General features: G+C 40.7%; 1 protein-coding gene and 1 long non-coding RNA gene across 16 annotated transcripts in view; one reads left to right on the forward strand and one right to left on the reverse strand.

Annotated features, from left to right (window-relative positions):
* DNAH14 (dynein axonemal heavy chain 14) overlaps positions 1-21,807 on the forward strand; it is a 325,158-nt gene that overhangs the window by 269,936 nt on the left and 33,415 nt on the right. For 10 of the 14 annotated variants that reach the window (XR_013381670.1, XM_077901271.1, XM_077901270.1 and 7 more), the window contains 8 exons: positions 179-409; positions 1,517-1,638; positions 3,714-3,958; positions 7,443-7,864; positions 7,940-8,138; positions 14,016-14,231; positions 16,697-16,782; positions 20,624-20,780. Coding sequence is in view for 13 of the 14 variants with exons in the window: in XM_077901271.1 (XP_077757397.1) it covers positions 179-409; positions 1,517-1,638; positions 3,714-3,958; positions 7,443-7,864; positions 7,940-8,138; positions 14,016-14,231; positions 16,697-16,782; positions 20,624-20,780 (1,678 nt within the window). In the remaining variant the exon portion in view is untranslated. Of the gene's footprint in view, positions 1-178; positions 410-1,516; positions 1,639-3,713; positions 3,959-7,442; positions 7,865-7,939; positions 8,139-14,015; positions 14,232-16,696; positions 16,783-17,989; positions 18,131-20,623; positions 20,781-21,807 lie in introns of those variants that run through there. The other 4 variants (XM_077901280.1, XM_077901276.1, XM_077901279.1 and 1 more) reach the window with 4 other exon arrangements.
* LOC144315936 (uncharacterized) lies at positions 16,583-18,607 on the reverse strand. Of its 2 annotated transcripts, none has more exons than XR_013381671.1 (2): positions 18,118-18,607; positions 16,583-16,792 (listed from the first exon to the last, which is right to left on the reverse strand). It is a non-coding gene; the product is annotated as an uncharacterized LOC144315936 (long non-coding RNA). The 2 variants fall into 2 exon arrangements; XR_013381672.1 differs by having other exon boundaries at positions 18,010-18,607.

The following is a 21,807-nucleotide window of genomic DNA, read 5'->3' on the forward strand; positions in this document are numbered from 1 at the left end:
TACTCATCTGACCCAAAATTTCATATCCCAGCATTTAAATTGTTATTTCCTTAGTCCTCTTAAAGAGTATTTGATTTTTCTAAAGGCAGTGAGCCTGTAAGATCCTTTGGTATCCTATAGGATACTAAAGATGTGAAGAAGTATATGAAACAGTAAAGTACTAACGATCTCATTCCAGGTTGGCCGATGGCACTCTCAGGGACTCCCCCTTGGTCAGTATTCGACAGAGAACGCCATCCTGATCAAGAATGGCCTGCAGTGGCCACTGCTGATTGACCCCCACAAGCAGGCACACAACTGGATCCGGCAGATGGAAGGGCCCAGGCTGCAGGAGCTCTCCATCAAAGACAGCAGTTACATCCAAAAAATTGAAAATGCTATGAAAATAGGAGGGAGTGTCCTCTTGCAGGTATTTGGACAGAATGTCCCAACCACCCAATTCCATGCAGCTGACATATATACTGTGTGCACCAAGCATAGAAACTGAAAGCTTTGAGTTACAAGTAACTATGTCATGGAAAAAATAATAAATAAACAGGAGTGCCTAGGTGGCATAGTCTGTTGACATCTGACTCTTGATTTCAGCTCAGGTCATGATCTCAGGGCCCTGGGATCAAGCCCCACATTAGGCTCCCTGCTCAGCATTGGAGTTTGCTGTAGACTCTCTCTTTCCCTCTCTGTCTGCCACCACTCCCTCATACATGTGTGTGCATGGGCACTTTCTCTGTCAAAATACATAAAATCTTTTAAAAAATAATAACTACAGTGACTTTTCAGTGTTCAGTTCTCTCAGACCAGGCTTTCTTTGGTATCCAAATACTAACATTTCTTTTTATTTTTCTTAATACTAACATTTACTTTTATTTTTCTTAAAAGAAAAAGTTGGGGGTGGGCAGCAAAGGGAGAGAGAATCTCAAATAGACTTCCCACTGAGCAGGGACCCCAAATACAGGGCTCAGTCTCACGACTCTGAGATCATGACCTGAGCCTCAATCAAGAGTCGGACACCCAACCAACTGAGCCACCCAGGTATCCCTCATTTACATTTTCTTTCTTTCTTTCTTTCTTTCTTTCTTTCTTTCTTTCTTTCTTTCTTTCTTTTTTTTAAGATTTTACTTATTTATTCATCAGGGACACAGAGAGAGAGAGAGAGAGGCAGAGACACAGGCAGAGGGAGAAGCAGGTATCCCTCATTTACATTTTCTTTCTTTCTTTCTTTCTTTCTTTCTTTCTTTCTTTCTTTCTTTCTTTCTTTTTTTTAAGATTTTACTTATTTATTCATCAGGGACACACACAGAGAGAGAGAGAGAGAGGCAGAGACACAGGCAGAGGGAGAAGCAAGCTCCATGCATTGAGCCTGATGTGGAACTCATCCAGGACTCCAGGACAAAGGCAGGCCCTAAACTGCTGAGCCACCCAGGGATCCCCATTTACATTTTCTAAATGCTCTTTGAAATGCTTTTTAACTGATTTGCTTTCAGATGAACTTTTTATATATTTCTCTTGTGTTTTTCAGAATCTCCCTGAAACATTAGCTCCAAGTTTGAAGGCAATTTTGAAGAAGGATATCCATCAGAAAAGAGGACAATATTTCATAAGGGTTGATGATTCTGAGATTGAATACAATCCCAGATTTAGGTAAAGTCTCTCACAGCGAAATTGAGTCAAGTGTTTATATTTTTTAAGACAAATATTATAGAGGCCTCTATTGACATAGTGGTAAGCTTCTCCTGGAGCAAAAAGTGAGATTACATTTTGAATATTTTGTTTATTTCTGTTTCTGGTTGCACTCGTCAGTACACAGAATAGTGAACTGACTTTTATTTATCAAGCCATTCCAAAACAGTTTCCAGGCAGCCCGGGTGGCCCAGCGGTTTAGCGCCTGCCTTCGGTCCAGGGCGTGATCCTGGAGACCCGGGATTGAGTCCCACGTCGGGCTCCCTGCATGGAGCCTGCTTCTCCCTCTGCCTGTGTCTCTGCCTCTCTCTTTCTCTCTCTGTGTCTGTCATGAATAAATAAATAAAATCTTTAAAAAAAAAAAAAAAAAAAACCGGTTTCCATACTGTTCCAGCTAAGACCTGTGGGTCCAGAGGGAATCCTCAGAAAGTGTGCTGGAAGGGGAAGCCTGGCCCCACTTGAATCACAAGAACTCCCCCATTGATCTGTTTGCCTAACATTTTATTTCAGCAGGAAAAGCTTCTGCTTCTTTAAAAAACAAAATCCATACTGGATATCCAGAGCAAAAAGAGAGACTTTGCCTAGCCAGATAAAAATGTTGCATCCATGTTCCCAACAGTAAGGGACCTTCGGGATTGCAACCCCCACCTCCCCCCAGTCAACTTCACAAAGCACTTTTATATAGTCACATTTGATTACCACAAAAATATAATTCCCAGGGTAATAAGGCATTTGAGTTGCCAGGCAGGTGCACTGTCCCCTTGAATTCATAATCAGCAGCTCACTGTATGAGTGGGTAGTCACAAGGGGAGTTGGAAGGTGGATTTATAGGCCCTCAGCCAAGTGGGCATAACCGCCTTGCAGGGGCTCTGACACGCTGGTCCATATATCCTTGTCCCAGGCAATGCTCTGAAGTCTTGATCCTCACCACACTCTTAGAGCCTGTAATCCTCTCTCTGGGCCTCCTTCCTTCAGTTAAGAAAATATTTTGCAAAGTATGTTCCTCAAAATGACATTCCAGGAGTTTAACAGGTGTCACTCAAAAAAGGGGTCCCAAACTTCTGAAAAGCACTAGATTAAACCAAGTTCTCTCCTTCAAGGACTTAAAACCCCTTTATGTAACAAGCCCTCTCCAGAATGCAGCATTTGGCAGGACACCCATTCTTTCCCTCCTGCTCTCAGAAGGCTAATGAAGTCATGTGTTGCTGCAGTGCCAACCTGGTGCCCATATTGGATTGTTTGTGAGGAGGTGCTAGAGGGACCTCTGGAAAGGTGGGCTGGCCACAGGTCCCCACTCGGCCACTTTGTGGCCACAGGCTGTGAGCAACTTAGTTAACCTCTCTAAGCCTCCATTCTACTCTTTATAAAATGGAAGGAGAAGCTGTCCCTGTTGTATCGAGTTGCTGGAAGACTCCCCCTCTACCACCCCCATACCACCTCGCTCCAGGTTACAACCCCCCCATACCACCTCACTCCTGGCCACCCCACCCCTGTGCCACCCCACTCCAGGTCACACACCTCCCTGTACCACCCCACTCCAGGTCACACACACACACACACACACACACACACCCTGTATCACCCCACTCCAGGCCACTACCACCACCTCTTACACAAACCAGTCTGCCAGATTCCTTCCCTCCAGCCCCCAGCCCAAGTCACTCTCCTGGCAGCAGCTGGGGTCATCCCTTTAGAGAAGGTATATCTCCCTGTACTCACACCCTCCACCGGGTATTGACAACCATCTAAGGGCAGGTCTAAGTTCCTACTAGCTAGCACTTCGCTTTCCTCCATCTGGGTGCTTCAACCAAATACAGCAGGGACATCATCTATGGTTGTATTTCTTCAAATTATAAACAGGAAATGTCTCCACACAATATAAATGGAGAGCCTATTTTGTGTACAAGGCTGAACAACACTAAAAGTTAACCTTGTTAACCTCCAGGAGAAATATTTTTTTCCATTATTTAATAAATTAGGTTTTTTTTTTCCCTCTGCAGATCCTTTGACTAACTGGTGCCTTTCTCATCCTTTAGGTTATACGTTGCTACAGAAATAGACAACCCTCATTTTCCTCCCTCAGTTTACAATTTCGTTACTATGATCAACTTCACGGTAACATTCCAGGGTTTGCAGGATCAACTCTTATCTACCGTGTTAACCCATGAAGCCCCTTACTTAGAAAATCAACGTTTCCAGTTATTGGAGAGCATTTCCCTTGATGCTGTGACCCTTGAAGAACTAGAGGAAAAAATGTTAAATGTTCTGCAGAATGCACAAGGTGAGTTCAGGTCTTTAGTGACGTTAGAAGACCTGGGCGTAACTTGGGGAAGGACAGAATAGAAGCTCCGAGAACCATACTCTGAACTGGTACCCAAAACATCAGATCTACATTTCCACCAGATAACTGATCAATGTGGGTGAAACCCCATTCTTAAAACATTGTGGCTGTTGATGTTCCTATATTCCTATCTCTGTCTTAGCTCATCAAACCGCAGGACATTCGCCACGAGGCCATTACGTCAGGTATCTGACATCTGTTATATGTATCAAGTTAGATTACAGAGACCAAAAGATTAGGTTTACCCCAAGTATTAATACTAAAATATACCAGGATGGAACCCAATGACTTAATCATACATGTCCCATGAAAATGTGGTATTTATTAAAATAGCAGTAGAAATTATTTTCCTCTTCAACATAAAAAATAAGAAACCATAGTCTTTAAATTTTAACAATATAATTTCTAAACAACTAAATATAAAGCATTAGAAATTCCTGGGGCACGCTGACATTCCTGCTCCTAAAAGGGGTTCTGGATACCCGATTTCAACATGCAGGATGGGGTCCCCCATGCTGGTAAGCAGTGCTCAGACACTATGTGGGTGTCTCACAGTTCAAGTCCATTCTGACACTATCTGCCCAGAGACAGCATCAGATTCCCCTCCCCTTAGGGGTTCAGTGCTACAGGCGCCCCCTCCCCACAGCCGGGCTTCAGACAAAAAGTTCCAGCAAGCCCTTTCTGAGGTCTAATTAGTTTGCTAGTAGACTAGAATCGGGACTTACTAGATTACTGGTCTCCCATGGAAGAATGGAACTAGGAACAGCCAGGTCGAAGGGATTGGGTGGGGGGGTGGGTAGGCAGAGTATCACGGATGGGTGTGGGCTTCAGGGGCGCTGCCAGGGCAACCACCCCATCCTTTTCAGAGACTCAAGCAACCTCATTAACATAACAAAATACACATTTATTCCTCTCATCCCCAGGGTATTCAGAGCTCTAAGCCAGAGCTGGGGATGGAGACCTTAGGTGTATTTCCTGTCATAAATCACAGTATCAAGCTCCTGACTCATCTGTCATCTAATACTCTTTATCTAGCAGTGGATTGCTGTTCTCTCTTAACTGCTGACTCAGTGGGGCTTGAAAAGTCTCTCAGATACTTTCGTTCCATATTATAATAAGATCTGACTGTAATCCTTCCTATTTTGCTGACACCTAATACACAATTTCTGTGTAACACATGGCTAAACCACGCTTCTGTTAATGACAGGACTAGGACGAGATTGTGTGGACAACATTGTCACATCCGTGTCTCTGGGAAGGTTGGAGTGAATTAGCAGCTAACTCCTTAGGGAGCAAAACCAGGACATGTGGGTAATATGTGACACACCAGAGGTGACACTGTTGGTGTAACAAGACTCACAAGGATAGCCTATGCTGGTTTATGAGCCACTGTGTGACAAATGTCATGTTGTTGCTGAAAGTTTTGCCTAAATTGGACAAAAGATAAGCTTAATGAGACAAAAGGATAGTTGTTTATGATAATACCCATCAGCACACTGTGAGCTGTTATTATGCCTTTGCTGCTTATTCTCTACCAGGCGTTCCTCATGGTAGAGTTGGATTGTTTTTAAAGACTAATTTTTTACTGATAGTAGTTATAATAAAAATTGTCCTTGAAAAAAACTAAACGAAAAAGACTCCTCAATTTGGTACATATTTTTTCCTCCCTTTTTCCAAGTTTTAGTAAAATAGATCATCCTACTATCTCTTTGTAAATATTTTGTCTTTAGTGTGACCACCCGCTCTCTGTGGGCAGTGGTTGGTGGGGGGGGGACACAGCAGTAGCCCACAGCTCAGGTCCTGACATTGCTTAGAAAGCTTCCCTAAGGGATCCCTGGGTGGCGCAGCGGTTTAGCGCTTGCCTTTGGCCCAGGGCGTGATCCTGGAGACCCGGGATCGAATCCCACGTTGGGCTCCTGGTGCATGGAGCCTGCTTCTCCCTCTCCCTCTGCCTATGTCTCTGCCTCTCTCTCTCTCTCTCTCTCTCTCTCTCTCTCTCTGTGACTATCATGAATAAATAAAAATTAAAAAAAAAAAAAAAAAAGAAAGCTTCCCTAAAATCAGTGAGAATATGCTATCCAGATCATGGAACGTAATAATCCCATAACTCCTTACAACGATCATGTGATGCTGTTTAGTTCTTGATACTGATGTAGTTTTAAAATATTTTTGGTGAGGTTTGGTGGGGTCCAGAGCCGATGGCCAAGAAAATTCTTGAGACGTCTTTGGTGCAAAACGATGGTTTTATTAAAGCCCAAGGACAGGACCTGTGGGACAGAGAGAGCTGCTGCTGCTACTCCCACTGCCCCCGCCACCCCTGCTGCCCCACTGCCCCAGGATTGTGAGGACAAATGATTATATACTTCGGGGTTGGGAGAAGTAAAGAGAAAAAAAGTTCCAAAAGGACTTTCAAATGCCAAAGAAGACTCACAGGACACTGAAGGCCTGGCTATGGTCAAACCAAGCCAGGGTTTTCCCTCTAGCGAAGCATTAGCATAAAGACAATCAGGAGCTTCCTGGAGGAAACTCATTCTCTGCCCCCTCCAGTATGTCTGTGGGCTGCAGGTTATATGGACATTTAATTGTATCTACATCTCCCTCTGCCTTCGATTCCCAATCAGTACCACATTTTAAAAGGGCTCTTTTCAAACTACCTGTGTCCGGGGTAAGCATAAGGATACTGAGGAGTCTATAAATCATATCATTAACAAAAGCACCTCAGGAAAATGGAAATGTTCATAAAATAGAGTTTGTAATCAAAATATGAGACCCAGGGGATCCCTGGGTGGCGCAGCGGTTTGGCGCCTGCCTTTGGCCCAGGGCGTGATCCTGGAGTCCCGGGATCGAATCCCACGTCGGGCTCCCTGCATGGAGCCTGCTTCTCCCTCTGCCTGTGTCTCTGCCTCTCTCTCTCTCTCTCTGTGACTATCATAAATAAATAAATAATTTAAAAAAAATATGAGAACCATCTTAAACACTTGAAATGGAGAGAGTAATTCTGTTTCTAGAGCAGTGCTTTTTCGAAAGGTAAGTTGCAATCTGTTCGTGGTCATTACCAACTTGATTGTTTAGTGAAACACGATAGAAACTATTACCGTGCACATGCTATTTTCTGGAAATTTTGTTTCCTTGTCTATGCGTATCATGGGTCATTAGGACAGATTAGCTATTTACTATGTGTTTATAATGGGAATAGAATCCACTCTATGAACGTCATCTAAAGAAGAGATGGGGGATGCTATTAACCAAATTATTCAGAAATATGCCCTGTCTTCATTTAATGGCTTATCTCCCAAATAAAACCACACACACCCAAAAAAAATACTAAACTAAAAACTCTTATTAAAGAAAGATTTCAGAATGAAGGAACTGCATTTAATATTCCAGTAGTTTTTATTTAAATTCAATTTTTGTTTGCCTTTAGAATGTGTCTTAGATGATGAGGAAATCGTAGACATCCTAAGAAAATCCAAAATGACTTCAAATGAAATTTCAAAGCGCATCAAAGCCACAGAAAAAATGGAAAGTGAAATCCAAGAGATTCGTACAAACTATCTCCCCATTGCAACTCGAGGCTCCCTGCTCTACTTTCTCGTGGCAGGGCTCGCCCAGGTCAACTGCATGTACCAGTTCTCCCTAGACTGGTTTCGACAGGCCTTCGTTCTGTCAGTAGTCTCCGGAAGCAAAGAACAAGAGAAACCCAGCTCGAAATGGGATAAAATGTCTCTGAAAAAAATTCATGATATTGCAAACCTCTCAAAAGAACCAAAGTTAGAAAGTGAGAAAAATCTCTTAGAGAGACATCTTAAAAATTCAATAGATGGGTTAACAAGAAATATTTTTAAGGTGAGACATCCTTTAATGTGGATTATACATATTTAATCTAGCTGGGCCGGTCAAATGCTCTATTTCCCTCCTTAGGTGGTCTCTTCAGCTCTATTTAACCAACATAAACTGTGCTTCTCCTTCCGGCTTTGCACCACAATCATGCAAAATAATGCTCATGGAAGTTTACTGCAGGATGACATTGGGTCCCTACCAGATGAAGAATGGGACATCTTCCTACATTCTGCCATGTTGATAAATATTAAAGCTGTGATGCCCCAGGCTAGACTTAATAGTAAGTAAAGGATACTGCTCTGGGTTCAGTAAAAAAAAAAAAAAAAAAAAAAAAAAAAAAAAAGCCATTAAAAACATGTTTCCCTGAAAAACACTGAGAGATTTTTTTAAGATGCTCCAAGTCAGTGCTTCTGTCTGGTTAAACTAAAAGCAGCTTGAAGTCAGGTGTGATGTTTAATTCATTGTTGTGTCCTTATATGTTGAGCACATGATTGGTACTCAGTGATTTTTGAATAAGTGAATGATATTTGCTATGGTAATTGTAATGCTAATCTATAAAGCTGAACCCCTAGTGCTCCTTATTAGAGAGGTGAGCGCACACATGCACGCACACATTGATTAAATACCACCTGGATGAAACTTTACCCCTCCTCACTATAATCACCCTCAATGTCTTCTGAAAATTCCTGGAGATTTTGAACCACAAAAACTATGCTTATGCAAAACAATTGGGCAAAAATCACTAAGTGTGGGCAGCCCGGGTGGCTCAGCGGTTCAGCACCTGCCTTCAGCTCAGGGCGTGATCCTGGAGACCCAGTGTCGAGTCCCACATCAGGCTCCCTACATGGAGCCTGCTTCTCCCTCTGCCTGTGTCTCTGCTCTCTCTCTCCTCTCTGTGTATTCTCATGAATAAATAAATAAAATCTTTTTAAAAAAATCACTAAGTGTGGGATCTTTCCAAATCCTCCTGTGTTGTACATTAAGTATATTTATTTTTTAAATTGTGGTAAAATACACGTAACATAAAATGTACCTTCTTAACCCTTTTTAAGCATCCAGTTCAGTGGCATGAAACTACATTCACATTGTTGTGCTGTTTGTAATTTTAAGTCACCAAAAAATACAAAGTTCTAGATAGTCTGACTTTCTCACTGAGGAAGAAAAGGTGGTTGTTTAGAGTAGCCTTTGTCAGGTGTTTCAAGACTATTAGCAAAGACTAGAAATCACAATTGAAATGTCAAAGAATTACTCTAGAGGTATATCAGACATTTGAATCATTTTGTTTTGTTTTTTGTTTGTTTACTTATCCCAAAGCCTGGTATACAGTAGGTGTTTGTGAACGATTGTTGAGTCAATAAATGCTCTTGTGAGTTTACTAAGATTCTTTTGCTTGCAAAAAAACAGACAACGACTCAGTATTTTAACCCAAAATAAAAATGTTCAGAAGGATTCTGGGGTATCTAAGAAAACAGCAAGGAAAATGTGAATAACCAAGCACCAACGTGAGAAGAACCAGGGACCACTATTAACCCAATGTCTAGCAGTTCTAAGACTCTGGGCCTTGGAGAGCCTCCAAAAGGGAGGGTCTGAGTGCCACAGCCTCAGTCAGGACTCTACTCCTCAACCATCTGCCTGCAACCAGGAGACAAGGTCACGCAGCAAAACAGCCAGCCCACAAGGCATCCATTGCACTTGGAAACCTAAAAACATCCCCAGTGTATTTTAAGAAACAACAACAAAATCCGGGTGCCCCCTCCAAAAAAAAAAAAAAAAAAAAGAAACAACAAAAATGTAATAGCTTCTATTTTTTTATTATACAAATAGTACACGTTTATTAAACAAACCATTCCAACCTACAGATAAGCAAAAAGAAGTAAATAAATCTTCTGTAATTTCACAATCTAGAAAAATATTAATATTTTTGTGGGTTTTCCTTCTACTGGTTTTCCTAACTTTCCCAACTTTTTTCAAATTAATAACGTCAAAAGTAGCTGCTCGTGTCAAATATACTTAAGAAAAATTATATATATACACACTTAAGACTTTTTAATGTCTGCACAACATTCCAATTTTTGAATGGACCAAAACTTACATAATCACTCTCTCAACCACACTCTCTCAGACTTGGGTTTCCAATTTTCTGTTATGCTAAGCAGTAAGCACAATGACTGATAAACAAAGCATCTTTTCTGACCACAATAGAATGAAACTAGAAATCAATATTAGTGGGGAACAGAAGCACAAGCTGACACCTTGCAAACCAGGTGGGATATGTGTGACATTCCTTCAGGAAACTCCAAACTATCTTAATGCTTTACTAGAGGGAAAGACAACCTTAATTTGACAATGGCAAGACCTCCAGTATCACAGTAGGTCCTCTTTAGCATATGAGAATCCTTAGAAACCTCTCTTTTCCTTACCTCCCCCCAACTCCCAGGTATGTAATCAGCCACCCCTCACAAGCCCAAGGCAGCAGCTCTCTCAGCCCACGGGTCCTGTCCCTGGGCTTTAATAAAACCATCATTTTGCACCAAAGACATCTCAAGAATTCTTTCTTGGTTGTCAGCTCTGGACTTCACCCCACCAAACTTCACCTAGTTCCAAAACTATGTCAAATATTACATGAAAAATCCAAAACTATGTGGGTATTAAACAACATACTCTTAAAATAACCAGTGGGTCAAAGAAGTTAAAAAGGAAAATAGAAAATGTCTTGAGATAAAAATTAAAACACAATATAACAAATCTTAGAGGATACAACAAAAACAGTACTAAAAGAGAAGTTTATAACTATAAATGCATTCATTAAAAGAGCAGGTCTCAAATAACCTGACCCTACACCTCAAAAAACTAGCAAAAAAAAGAAAGAGCCAACCATAAAGCTGGCGTAAGGAAGGAAACAATAAAGAATGGAGCACAAATAAAAATAGAGCATTAAAAAATAGAAAAATCAGCTAAACTAATAGCTGCCTTTTTGAAAATATTGACAAAACTGATAAACTCTTAGATTAACAAGAAAATAAGACTCATAACTAAAATCAGAGATGAAAGTGGGGACATTAAAACTGATGCTACAGAAATAAAAAGTATCATAGGAGACACTATGAACAATTATATGCCAACAAATTGTACAACCTAGAAGAAATGGAAATGTATAATCTACCAAGACTGAATCATGGAGAAGTAGGAATTTGAACAGACTTATAACCAAGTAAGGAGATTGATTCAATAAGCAAAAATCTCCCAACAAAGAAAAGGCCTAGCTAGCCCAGATGGCTGCACTGGAAAATTCTACCAAACATTTTTAAAAGAATAAACACAAATCTTACTGAAATGCTTCAAAATAATAATAATAAGGAGGAGGAGGGAACACTTCTAAGCTCGTCTGTTAAGACCAGCATTTCCCTGATAGCAAAGCCAAAGATTCTACAAGAGAAGAAAACTACAGGCTGATATTTCTGATGACTATAGATGTCAAAATTCTCACAAAATACAGCAAACCAAATTCAATACCATAGTAAAAGGATTATACACCATGACCATGTGCAATTTGTTCCTGGAATGCAAAGATGTCGCAATATAAGAAAATCAATCAATATAATTAAGCACATTAACAAAATGAAGGACAAAACCAAATGACCATCGTAATTGATACAGAAAAAGCATTTGATAAGATTCAGCTTTTTTCATGACTAAGAACACTCAACAAACTGGGAATAGAAGGAAGCTATCTCCACACAATAAAAGTCATTTGTGAAAAACTCACACCTAACATCCTACTCAGTGGTGAAACATCCGTTTTTCTCTAAGATCACAAGCAAATCAAGGATACCCCTGCTCTCATCACTTGTTTTTAACATGGAAGTTCTAGCCAATGCACCAGACAAGAAAATAAAAGCCATCCAAATTGGAAAGAAAGAAGCAAACTATCTTTGTTCACAGGTGACATGACATGACAACTCTTTAGAGTTTTCTCTTTCTCATGAAAACACTGTTAGAGCTAGTAAACCAATACAGCGAAGTTGCAAGATACAAAACCAACATACATTATTAGATGTGTTTCTATACATAAACAACAAATAAAATGAAAAGGAAATTAAGAAAACAATCCCATTTGTAATAGCATCAGAAAGAATAAAACACTTAGGAATAAGCCTAACCAAGGAGGTGAAAGATGCATATACTGAAAACTACAAAATATTGCTGAAAGAAATTGAAGATAACACAAATAAATGAAAGACATCCAATGTTCATGGGTTGGCAAACAATATTGTTGAGATGTCCATGGTAACCCAAAACAATCTACAGATTCAGTGTAATTCCTCACAAAATCCCAACAGGACTTTTTGCAAGAATAGAAAATTTCTTCCTAAAATTCATATGGAGTCTTAAGGGACTCCAAATAGCCAGAACAATTTTGAAAAAGAACAAAGAGGCCTCATACTTCTTGGTTTCAAGCTATATAATAAAGCTACAATAAAAACGTCTGGTAGTGGCATAAAGACAGGTAAATAGACCAATGGAACAGAACAGAGAGCCTAGAAATTAACACATAAACGGTCAAAAAATCTCCAGTGAGGGTGGAAAGAGCACTCAGTGGGGAAGGGACAGTCTCTGTAACAAATGGTGCTGTGAAAACTGGATATCTACGTGCAAAAGAACAAAACTGGGGCAGCCCTGGTGGCTCAGCGGTTTGGCATCACCTTCAGTCCAGGGCATGATCCTGGAGACCCGGGATTGAGTTCCTTTTCAGGCTCCCTGCATGGAGCCTGCTTCTCCCTCTGCCAGTGTCTCTGCCTCTCTCTCTCTCTCTCTCTCTCTCTCTCTCTCTGTGTGTGTGTCTCTCATGAATAAATAAATAAAATATTTTTTAAAAAGAACAAAACTGGACTCTTACACCAAATATAAAAATAAACTCAAAATGGATTCAAGATCTAAACATAAGACCTAAAACTATAAAACTTAGAAGAAAGCAGAAGGGGAAAGTTTTATCACACTGGACTTGGCAATAATCTCTTGGATATGACACCAATACACAGGCAACAAGAGCAAAAAGAGACAAATTCAATGACATCAAACTTAAAAACTTCTGTACATCAAATGACACAACAGAGTAAAAAGGCAACCTATGGAATGAGAAACAATTTCAAATCATATACCTGATAAGGAGATAATGTACAGAATATATAAAGAACTTCAACCCCTCAACAAGAATCAAATAACCCAATTTTAAAATGGGCTAAGGATCTGAATAGACATTTCTCTATAGATGATATACAGATGACCAACAAGCACATGAAAAGATGATCAACATCCTTAATCATCAGGAAATGCAAACCAAAAGACCACAATGAGATATCATCTCACACCCATTAGGACAGCCACTGCAAAAAACTGAAAATTTGAAAAGTGCTGGCAGGGGCGTGTGGGCATCAGAACCCTCGTATACTATTGGCGCAGCTCTTATGGAAAACTGTATGGAAGCTCCTCAAAGAAATTAAAGATAAAGCCAGCATATGATCTAACAATGCCACACTGGTTATATATCCAAAAGAATTGAAAGCAGGGTCTCAGATTACTATTTGCACACCTGTGTCCACAGCAGAACTGTTCATGTAGCCAATAAGTGGAAGCAGCCCCAGTGTCCATCAGGGGATGAATGGATTGACACAATGTGATTTGCCATTTCAGGGGGATATCATTCAGCCTTTAAAAGAAGGAATCCCTGACACCTGCTACAACAACATGGCTGAAGCTTGAGGACATTATACTGAGGCCAGTCACAAAGAGACTGTGTGATTCCATCCCCCTGAGGGATCTAAAGTAGTTGGAGGCATAGAGACAGTACAATGGTGGTGCCCAGGGGCTGGGGAGGCCTGTTTAATGGGGACTGAGTTTTGGATTTGCAGGGAAAGTTCTGGAGATCTGTTTTACAAAAACACGAAGGTACTTCACATTGATGAACACATACCAATGGTTCAGAAGGTAAATGTTCTGTGTTTTTACCACAATGAAAAAAGTTGCTGTTTATGTGATTAATTTTTATATAAAATGGCTTTTCCTTAAAAACGTATTTATTTAACATCTACCTTTTATGAATAACTCAAGGCTGAAAGATATTGTACCTTTCAATGTGTCCTTTCCCCTTTTCTGTTAGGTATCTATGAGACCTGCAGAAATCGACATCTTCAGTGGTTGTCGGAATCCAGGTGGAAGCAGTGCCAGTATGTCAGCAGTGAGCTGGAGCCCTTCTCTCTCCTGTGCAAATCCCTTCTGTCTAATGTGCCCCAGTGGGATGCTTTCATAAACAGTAAGGCTGCATATTGCCTGATGAGTGTACCTTTCTGTTCAGAAGAAGCTTCATTGGAGAAACGTAAGTAATCACCAATGAGAAGTAAGAGAACATTCGGTGTTTTACTTAACCTGAGTTGCATGTATGTATCTGTGGATCGTCAGCTTATAGACATAGCTCAGTGTCTGACAGGGAACATAGCTTTGCGGTGAGCAAGGCTTGGGTTACTTATGCACCTTAGGCCTTGCAAGGTGATCACCATGGGTAAGCATCACTGCCACCTGTGCAACCGATGCAGATTTCATGGGTTATTTTATACAACAGATGCCTTTTAAGAATTGCATAGGAAATAGACCTTACTTTAGATGTGAGTCCCTGCTCATTACTCCCTGCCACCTCCATGCCCATCCTGCTTTGTTTCCCTCCGCAGCTTTCTCCACTTTGCTTCCACATTTTTGCCATAACATACAATTACATTTTGCAAGCAGACACATCCTTAGACACACTTCCTCTGCCCTTGTCTCTGTGGGATGAGCAGCCAGAGTGGAACCATTGGGTCAGAAGCATATTATTTAATGTTAACAGCTGCTGCCAGGTTACTTGTCTTAAAAGTCCAGGATAACTTACATTTCCACAAACAGTACATGACTTCCTTCTCCAAAAGGGGTATTGATTTTTTCTTAACTCGTGCCAATCTGAAAATTTTAAAGTACTTTAATTTGGATTTCCTGACTAGCACCACGTTTAAGTACCTTTTCTTCAGATGTTTGTAGACCATTTGGACTGACCTATTTATGTACTTGGCCCATTTTTCTACTGAATTGTTAATTCTTTTTTTTTCCGTTTCAAATTTTATTTTATTAACTTAAACGTTGAAGAAAATGTGTATTTTGAATCTTTAATTAAACCCATTTATCTAAAACATGTTTACACACAGGACAGATACAGGATTTCAAGTAACTTATGGTAGAGTTCACTGTCCATTTAAAAGTATGCTTCTTTCTTCCACAAAAACTGCGTTGAAAAGCAAACAAAATTTTCTTTTATACTGCGTAAGAGCTAGATGCAAAGTTCTGATGCAAATTTACTTCACTGTCAACTCTGATGCTGAAGCTGGGAGGCAGAGATGTCCATAGTTCCGTTAAATGATACAAATAAAAAGCTTCTGTTTCTCTTAAATATAAATTAGAAGCCTTCATTCATGGTCTCTCTCAGTAGTACCAGACTTGGCCCCCTTAGGCAGTCACTTCTTTCCTTTTCCTTTTTTGCTTCCCTCTCCTTGCTGAAGACTTTGGCGTATCTGAACAACAAGAAGGCCATCGCCAAGGGCCAAGGGCCGGTGCATCCCCATCAGCAAGGCTGTTGAAAATCCTACAGCTACTGAGATTCAAGATGTGTGCTCAGCAGTTGGGACTTAATGTATTTCTTAAGAAAAATAAAATGTACTCTAGAGAGTGTTAATTCTTTTTTAACCAGCTGTAAGAACCCTATTGGTGTAACAGATAATTAACTTTTTGTTTTGTTAAGATACCAACCTATTATTCAATTATGTTTAAAAATCGGTCATTGTCTTTTGGATTTGTTTATTCTGTCTCTACCACACAATGGTGAAATCTCTGGCCAGTTACACCTTTTTCTTTCTTTTATAGCTTCCTGATTTCCATTTCTAAGAAGTTCTCCTTCCTTAGAGTTTTCTCTCTAGGTCACTATTTTGAAAAGTGAAGATCTTTTTATTTGGGGGGAGAAAACTTTTTGTTTAAGATCAACAAACCTATTATAGCTCTATTCAAAAAAGCTATTTCTGTATTTCAAGTTGTGTTTGAAGTTAGACATGGGGCAAATACGTTGAAATAATAAGTAGGCAGAAACTTGAGAATCTGGTTGCATTTCCACTTGATTCTCATTTCCCATATCTGTTATAGGTAGATTATAACTAGAACTTTCTAATCTCTGGAGTTATTACTTTATATTCACCAGAAAACCCTCACACTCGCAGGAACAGATTGTAAAGTGTTGGCCATACTTCTGCTTCTCGTGTGTCTGCTTCAGCAGTTCACAAGCTTGTTAGAGCACTCCTTGCCAGCCTCTCCACCAGGATGGGCACACTTAGACCTGGCTCAGTGCTCACCTCACTTGTGATCATAAGGATGCCTCAAGTCTTAGGGAAGTCAGACAGGGTGCCTGGTGGTACTATCAGTTAAGCGTCCAACTCTTGACTTTGGCTCAGGTTGAGATCTCAGGGTCATGGGATAGATTTCCCCCCCTCCACTACTCCCCACTCCCACTCCAAACCCCCATGTCTGGTGCTCAGCAGGAATCTGCTTGGGATTCTCTCTCCCTCTCCTCTGCCCCTCCCATCCACACACTCATGCACATTCTCTCTCTAAAGTAAATAAATCTTTTAAAAAATAATAAAAAGAAAAAGTTAGACATGTTTTTTTAAAAAAAAACTTTACAGTTCACAACAAAATTTTCATTTTGGTGTCTTCTAGTGATCCCAGACACTTGATTGTTCATTTCAGTTTCTTTCTCTAAATTCTATCTAGCTGAACTTCCGGATGAAAATGAAGACATGTGTAGTCCTGTGAATTTCCCCTGGGAGAAACTCACTCCATTTCAGAGACTTATTTTGGTAAGATGTGCTATGAGAAAACAGTGATATTCTGAGTGTTTTGAGCACTTTATCAGTAACTTAAACCATTCAAATTTAAAATTTTATTAGCAAAATATAAGGATTTTACAAGTAATGTTCATGTTAGAGGGAAGCACACTCTTACTGGCTCATTTGTGTGGAGGGGGTCCAATCAGGTAGCATCCTTGGCCCTTCTCGCCCCCATGACTTCCCCCCACAGAAGTAGGGGACCCCATGTGTGGGGTGAGCAAGAGCACTTGGCTCAGCAGCTTCTCCCTGGTGCCTTTGGGATCTGCCTTCCTGCAAACAGTGTACCTGTGTTCTGCTCTCAGCACCACAGATGGTCCAGGAACAGACCCAGCCTGTTAGGGTTCCCTATTAGGAAGCACACATGCCTAAAACACAGCCATCCTCCTATTGTTAGTAAAGGTGATATTTTACCTGACCCCTGTTGCTTCAGAATCCCTGGGAGAAGGCAGGTTGGGGATGTAAATGGTTGTCATTCATGAGCCCCTTAAAACATCTAAAGCTTAGCCTATGCTAATCATTTTACAGTCATTGTTTCATTTAATCCTCATTGTAATCTTGGGGAGAGATGTGATTATTTCCCTCACTTCACAGAATTGGGGGGACAGGGCTTAGAAATTGCCTAATGGCTGCCTTGCCTGAGTGATTCAGTAGGGAATCTGCTTGAAGATTCGCTCCCTCTGCCCCATCCTCCCTTGCTTACTCTCCTCCCCCGCCCCCATAAATAAATAAATATTAAAAAGAAAGAAAGAAAGAAAGAAAGAAAGAAAGAAAGAAAGAAAGAAAGAAAGAAAGAAAGAAAAGAAAAGAAAGAAAGAAAGAAGAAAAAAAGAAAGAAAGAAAGAAAGAAAGAAAGAAAGAAAGAAAGAAAATGAGAGGAAAGGAAAAGGAGGAAGAAAGAAAAGAAAGGGAAGAGGAGGGAGAGAGAAGGAAAGATAAAAGGAGGGAAAAGGAAGGGAAGAAATAGGAAGAGATGGGAAGGGAAAATATGCATCATTTCATTTAACTCTAATCTCTTTTAAATTAAGTGAGAAATTTTAATTCTTACATGATAAATTCAGCAGCATTAAAGTGCATTCACAGTGCTGTGCAAACACAATCTTATTTCTAGAACTTTATCATCCTAAACAGAAACTCTGCACCCACTAACCAGTAACTCCCCATTCCTTTTTCCCACTAGGCTGACAAATACCACCGTACTTTCTGTCTGCAGTTGTCTATTCCAGGAACCTCATGGAAGTGGAATTGCACAACATTTATCTGTCCATGTCTGGCTTCTTTCACTCAGTATAGTGTGTTCAAGCTCACCATGTAGTAGCAGGTGTCAGAATCTCTTTCCTGTTCAGAGCTAAGGAATATTCCATTGGCTGGATGTACTACATTCTTTATCCATTCATCTGCCTGTGCACACATGGGCTGCTTCCACCTTTGGGCTGCTATGGATATGGGTGTACAAGTGGTTTTTGTTGTTTTTTTTCTTTTGAGCCAAAATTTGCAAATTGAGAGATTTCACAAAAAAGTCCATATTTCCAGCTTTTACTGAAAAAGTAGGAGATCAGGCACTACTGGATCTGCAGTCTCAGGAGCAACAGTAAGAGCTGAGCAGCATCTGCCCCAAGAATGGGTATGCCATGGTCATCACTACTGGTGATCACTCCCTCACATGGGCAGTGACTGTCGGCCACCAGTAGGCACCATACCATACTTACATCTTTGTTTTTCTTGCAGAAAGAATTGTTTTCATTCTGTCCAGCCGACTTCTCTAATTCCTGTTACCCACCTGGCGACTGTAGATGACTGACCCCCAACCCACCCCACCCCCACCCCGCCTGTGGATTGTTGACCTCATCATGACATGAACAGACATTTAAGCTGCAGTAACTGACAAATGCTAAACATCTAACAGTCTGTAGTATAGGTCCACCTGTGGAGCAAAAGAAGGTAGATGGAGTGATGCTTGTATGTGCACAGAACACATCTGCAAGGAGCCACAAGAACCAGTCATGGTTCTCCAGGAAATAAGACCTCCATTTTTCTTTTTCTAAAGATTTTTTAAAGTTTATTCATAAGAAAGAGATAGCATAAGCAGAACAGCAGGCAGTGGAAGAAGGAGAAGCAATCTCCCTGCCGGGAACCTGACATGGGGCTCAGTCCCAGGACCCTGGGATCATGACCCTAGCTGAAGGCAGACCGAGTCCCCCAGGCATCCCAGGACCTCCATTTTTCAATTTCTGGCTTTTTGTATTATTTGAATTTTATGTAGCCAGTATATATTACCCTAACAGCAAAATTAAGCACATTTTTAAAGCCTGTGATACATTGACTTTCCCCAGTAAACTCCAGATGATGTTAGTTTGTGAGCTAGAAACTTCATGAGTGTAGCAATCCTATTTTCCAAACCCACAGTCAAAAGACATGGTCTGATGAAGTTCAAGTGCTCATATAAAGAAATTGAGTTAGAATATTTGAAACTGGGTCTGACCGTGAGAGTCAGAAATTGAGATTGCCACATGAGAGATTTAGAATACATTAGAAAGAAGGCTCCACCTGGGGAAGGACACTATCTCAGAGCTCTGCGAGGGCAAGGACTTGGTTCAGTTGATGCACCGCTCCCCATTCCAATGGCCTGCTGGACAGGGAAAGAAGACAAGGCAGGGGCAGAGAAAGTGGACATGAGAATTTCCAGAACTGTCTGTAGTTGTTTAGAAAGGAGCTGTAGAACTGAGTTCAGCGCAACCCCATTTCTGCTGGTCTTGCTTTCTCTCCCACCCCCACCCCCCGTGTTAAAACTTACAAAGGCATCATTTTATTGGTCAATACAGTAAGGAAGGAGCAGCATGATGGTAACAGTGGGTCACACTTGCTTCTGGGAGCACAGACTCTGAGAATGACGTGTTGGGACTACACCTGAACATCTGTTGCTTTCAGATGATTCCTGTGCTTTTGTTAAGTGGATGTGCTGGGTGAGCCCTGCTCTTAGACCCCAGATGCTTTGCATGCTTCCAGTTTTCATCTAAAAATATATATGTACCGCATTTATTTATTTAGTTAGATAAAATTGATTAATTTTTCCAGGGAGTAACAGAAAAGAGCAGAATTTGACATAATAATCAATATTTGACAATGTAAAAATAGCAATTTCCCATGGTTCAACCTAGGGCATCCACACAGATCCACACATAGTTTCAGCTTTGTCTTAAATGATGAGGTCTCTGATGCCAAGGACAGAATTCAGGATCATTTTATAAATAACACATAAGTTTAGTTTGTATGAAACAATTTTCATGGAAAAGATCCTTCCTCCAAGATTTGCAATGTTTTCTTCCAGTGGGCCCCAAACCTCTACTTACTACATGCACGCTGCTTCCAAAGTCTTCAGCCCCTCTCGAGCTCTGTTTGGATACAAACTTGGTTTGCTGTGCTACTTCCCTTTATGTTACTCATGGAGGAGTTAGTGGTCTTCTGGTTGTGCCGTCCTGAGTTCCATACTCCAACTCAGCAGAGCAGGAAGAGACCCACAGCCAAATTTCTCTTTGCAGAATCAGGAACCATAACTTAGATTTTTACAACCAATGCAAGATCTCTGTCAGTGTGAGAGGGAGGGAGGCACCAGGTGGCCCTGACACCAAGGAGGGATCATGAGCCATGGTGGCGGTTTCTCCAGCACACACAGACCCTCTGCCATTAAACATTCCCATAAAACTCTGACGACACAAATGCTGAATACTTCCTCATTTTATTCCACTTTACCATAGGGGCCATTCCCTTGGGTGCTTTATTAAAGTTACCCTATCTTCCCTGCTTTCTTGTTTAGATAAAAATTCTTCGACCAGAGCATTTAAAGAATTCAGTGAAAAGGTTTATAACTGAAAAAATGGGAAATGACTATGTCTTGAGAATGGGATTGAATCTGAAAGAGCCCTACAAGGAATCCACAGCCATAACTCCACTGATACTTACTCACACCCATGGTAAGCTATATGAGCACAGGTAAGACACCACCACGATACTAACCAGAAGGTGTAGACAGGTATGCTCGGTGCTGGGTATTATGTTTAAGATATTTCCCTATTCTTATTTAACTGTTTTGGGAAAGGGACTGATTAAAACTTTAAACCATATTAAGACTGAATATTTCTAAAAATGTAAAAGGACAAAGAATAATAGAATTTCCCAGATTCATAACCATAAAACACTTCTCAGTGCTAATTCTCTGTGCAGAAAATATCTCCTAAACACATATTATCAATCTGGAAGTTGGGATGGACCTTGTATTTATTAACTGTTTTAATATGTTGGGTCATGAAAACATACATGTATGACAAACCATCAGAAAGTGGCCCTGCCAACACAGCCCTTGTATCCCTCAAAACTCCAAATGCTTTTTCCCTTGTCTTTGCCCCACAGACCCTAAGCAAAATATTTTAACTTATCTTCTGTTCATTGTCATCTCTAAATCAAGTATGTCTTCACAATTCACCATTTTCAAACTTTGATTCAATTGGGCAATAAAAACTTTCTGAGGGGAGCCTGAGTCAGTTAAGTGGCTGCCTTTGGCTCAGGGCATGATCTCGGCTCAAGGCATGATCTCGGGTTCCTGGGCTGGAGTCCCACATCAGGCTTCCTGCTCAGCAGGGAGTCTGCTTCTCCTTCTCCCTCTGCCTGCTGCTCTGCCTACCCGTGCATGCTCTCTTTGTCAAATAAATAAATAAAATATTTTTAAATTTTTTCTGAAAGTGTGTCCATGCAGAGCCTTCCTCCTCTGTAACCTTTTATGTAAACCAGCTGCTCTATACCTGACACAGAGTAGCTGCTGTCCATTTCCTGCAGACATAGCCCAGAATGGCTGCCGGGCTCTAGCCCTCATGTCCACACTCTAAACAATAGAGTAGAAGAAAGGAAGTATTATAAAAGTTAACAAACTTTGCTACCAAAGCTTGTTCACAACACCTAGATGCCCATACCTGGCTGCAGGAGCTGCTAAAATGAAGTATTTCA

This window comes from Canis aureus, chromosome 6, assembly GCF_053574225.1.
Source record: "Canis aureus isolate CA01 chromosome 6, VMU_Caureus_v.1.0, whole genome shotgun sequence".
NCBI classification, from domain to species: domain Eukaryota; kingdom Metazoa; phylum Chordata; class Mammalia; order Carnivora; family Canidae; genus Canis; species Canis aureus.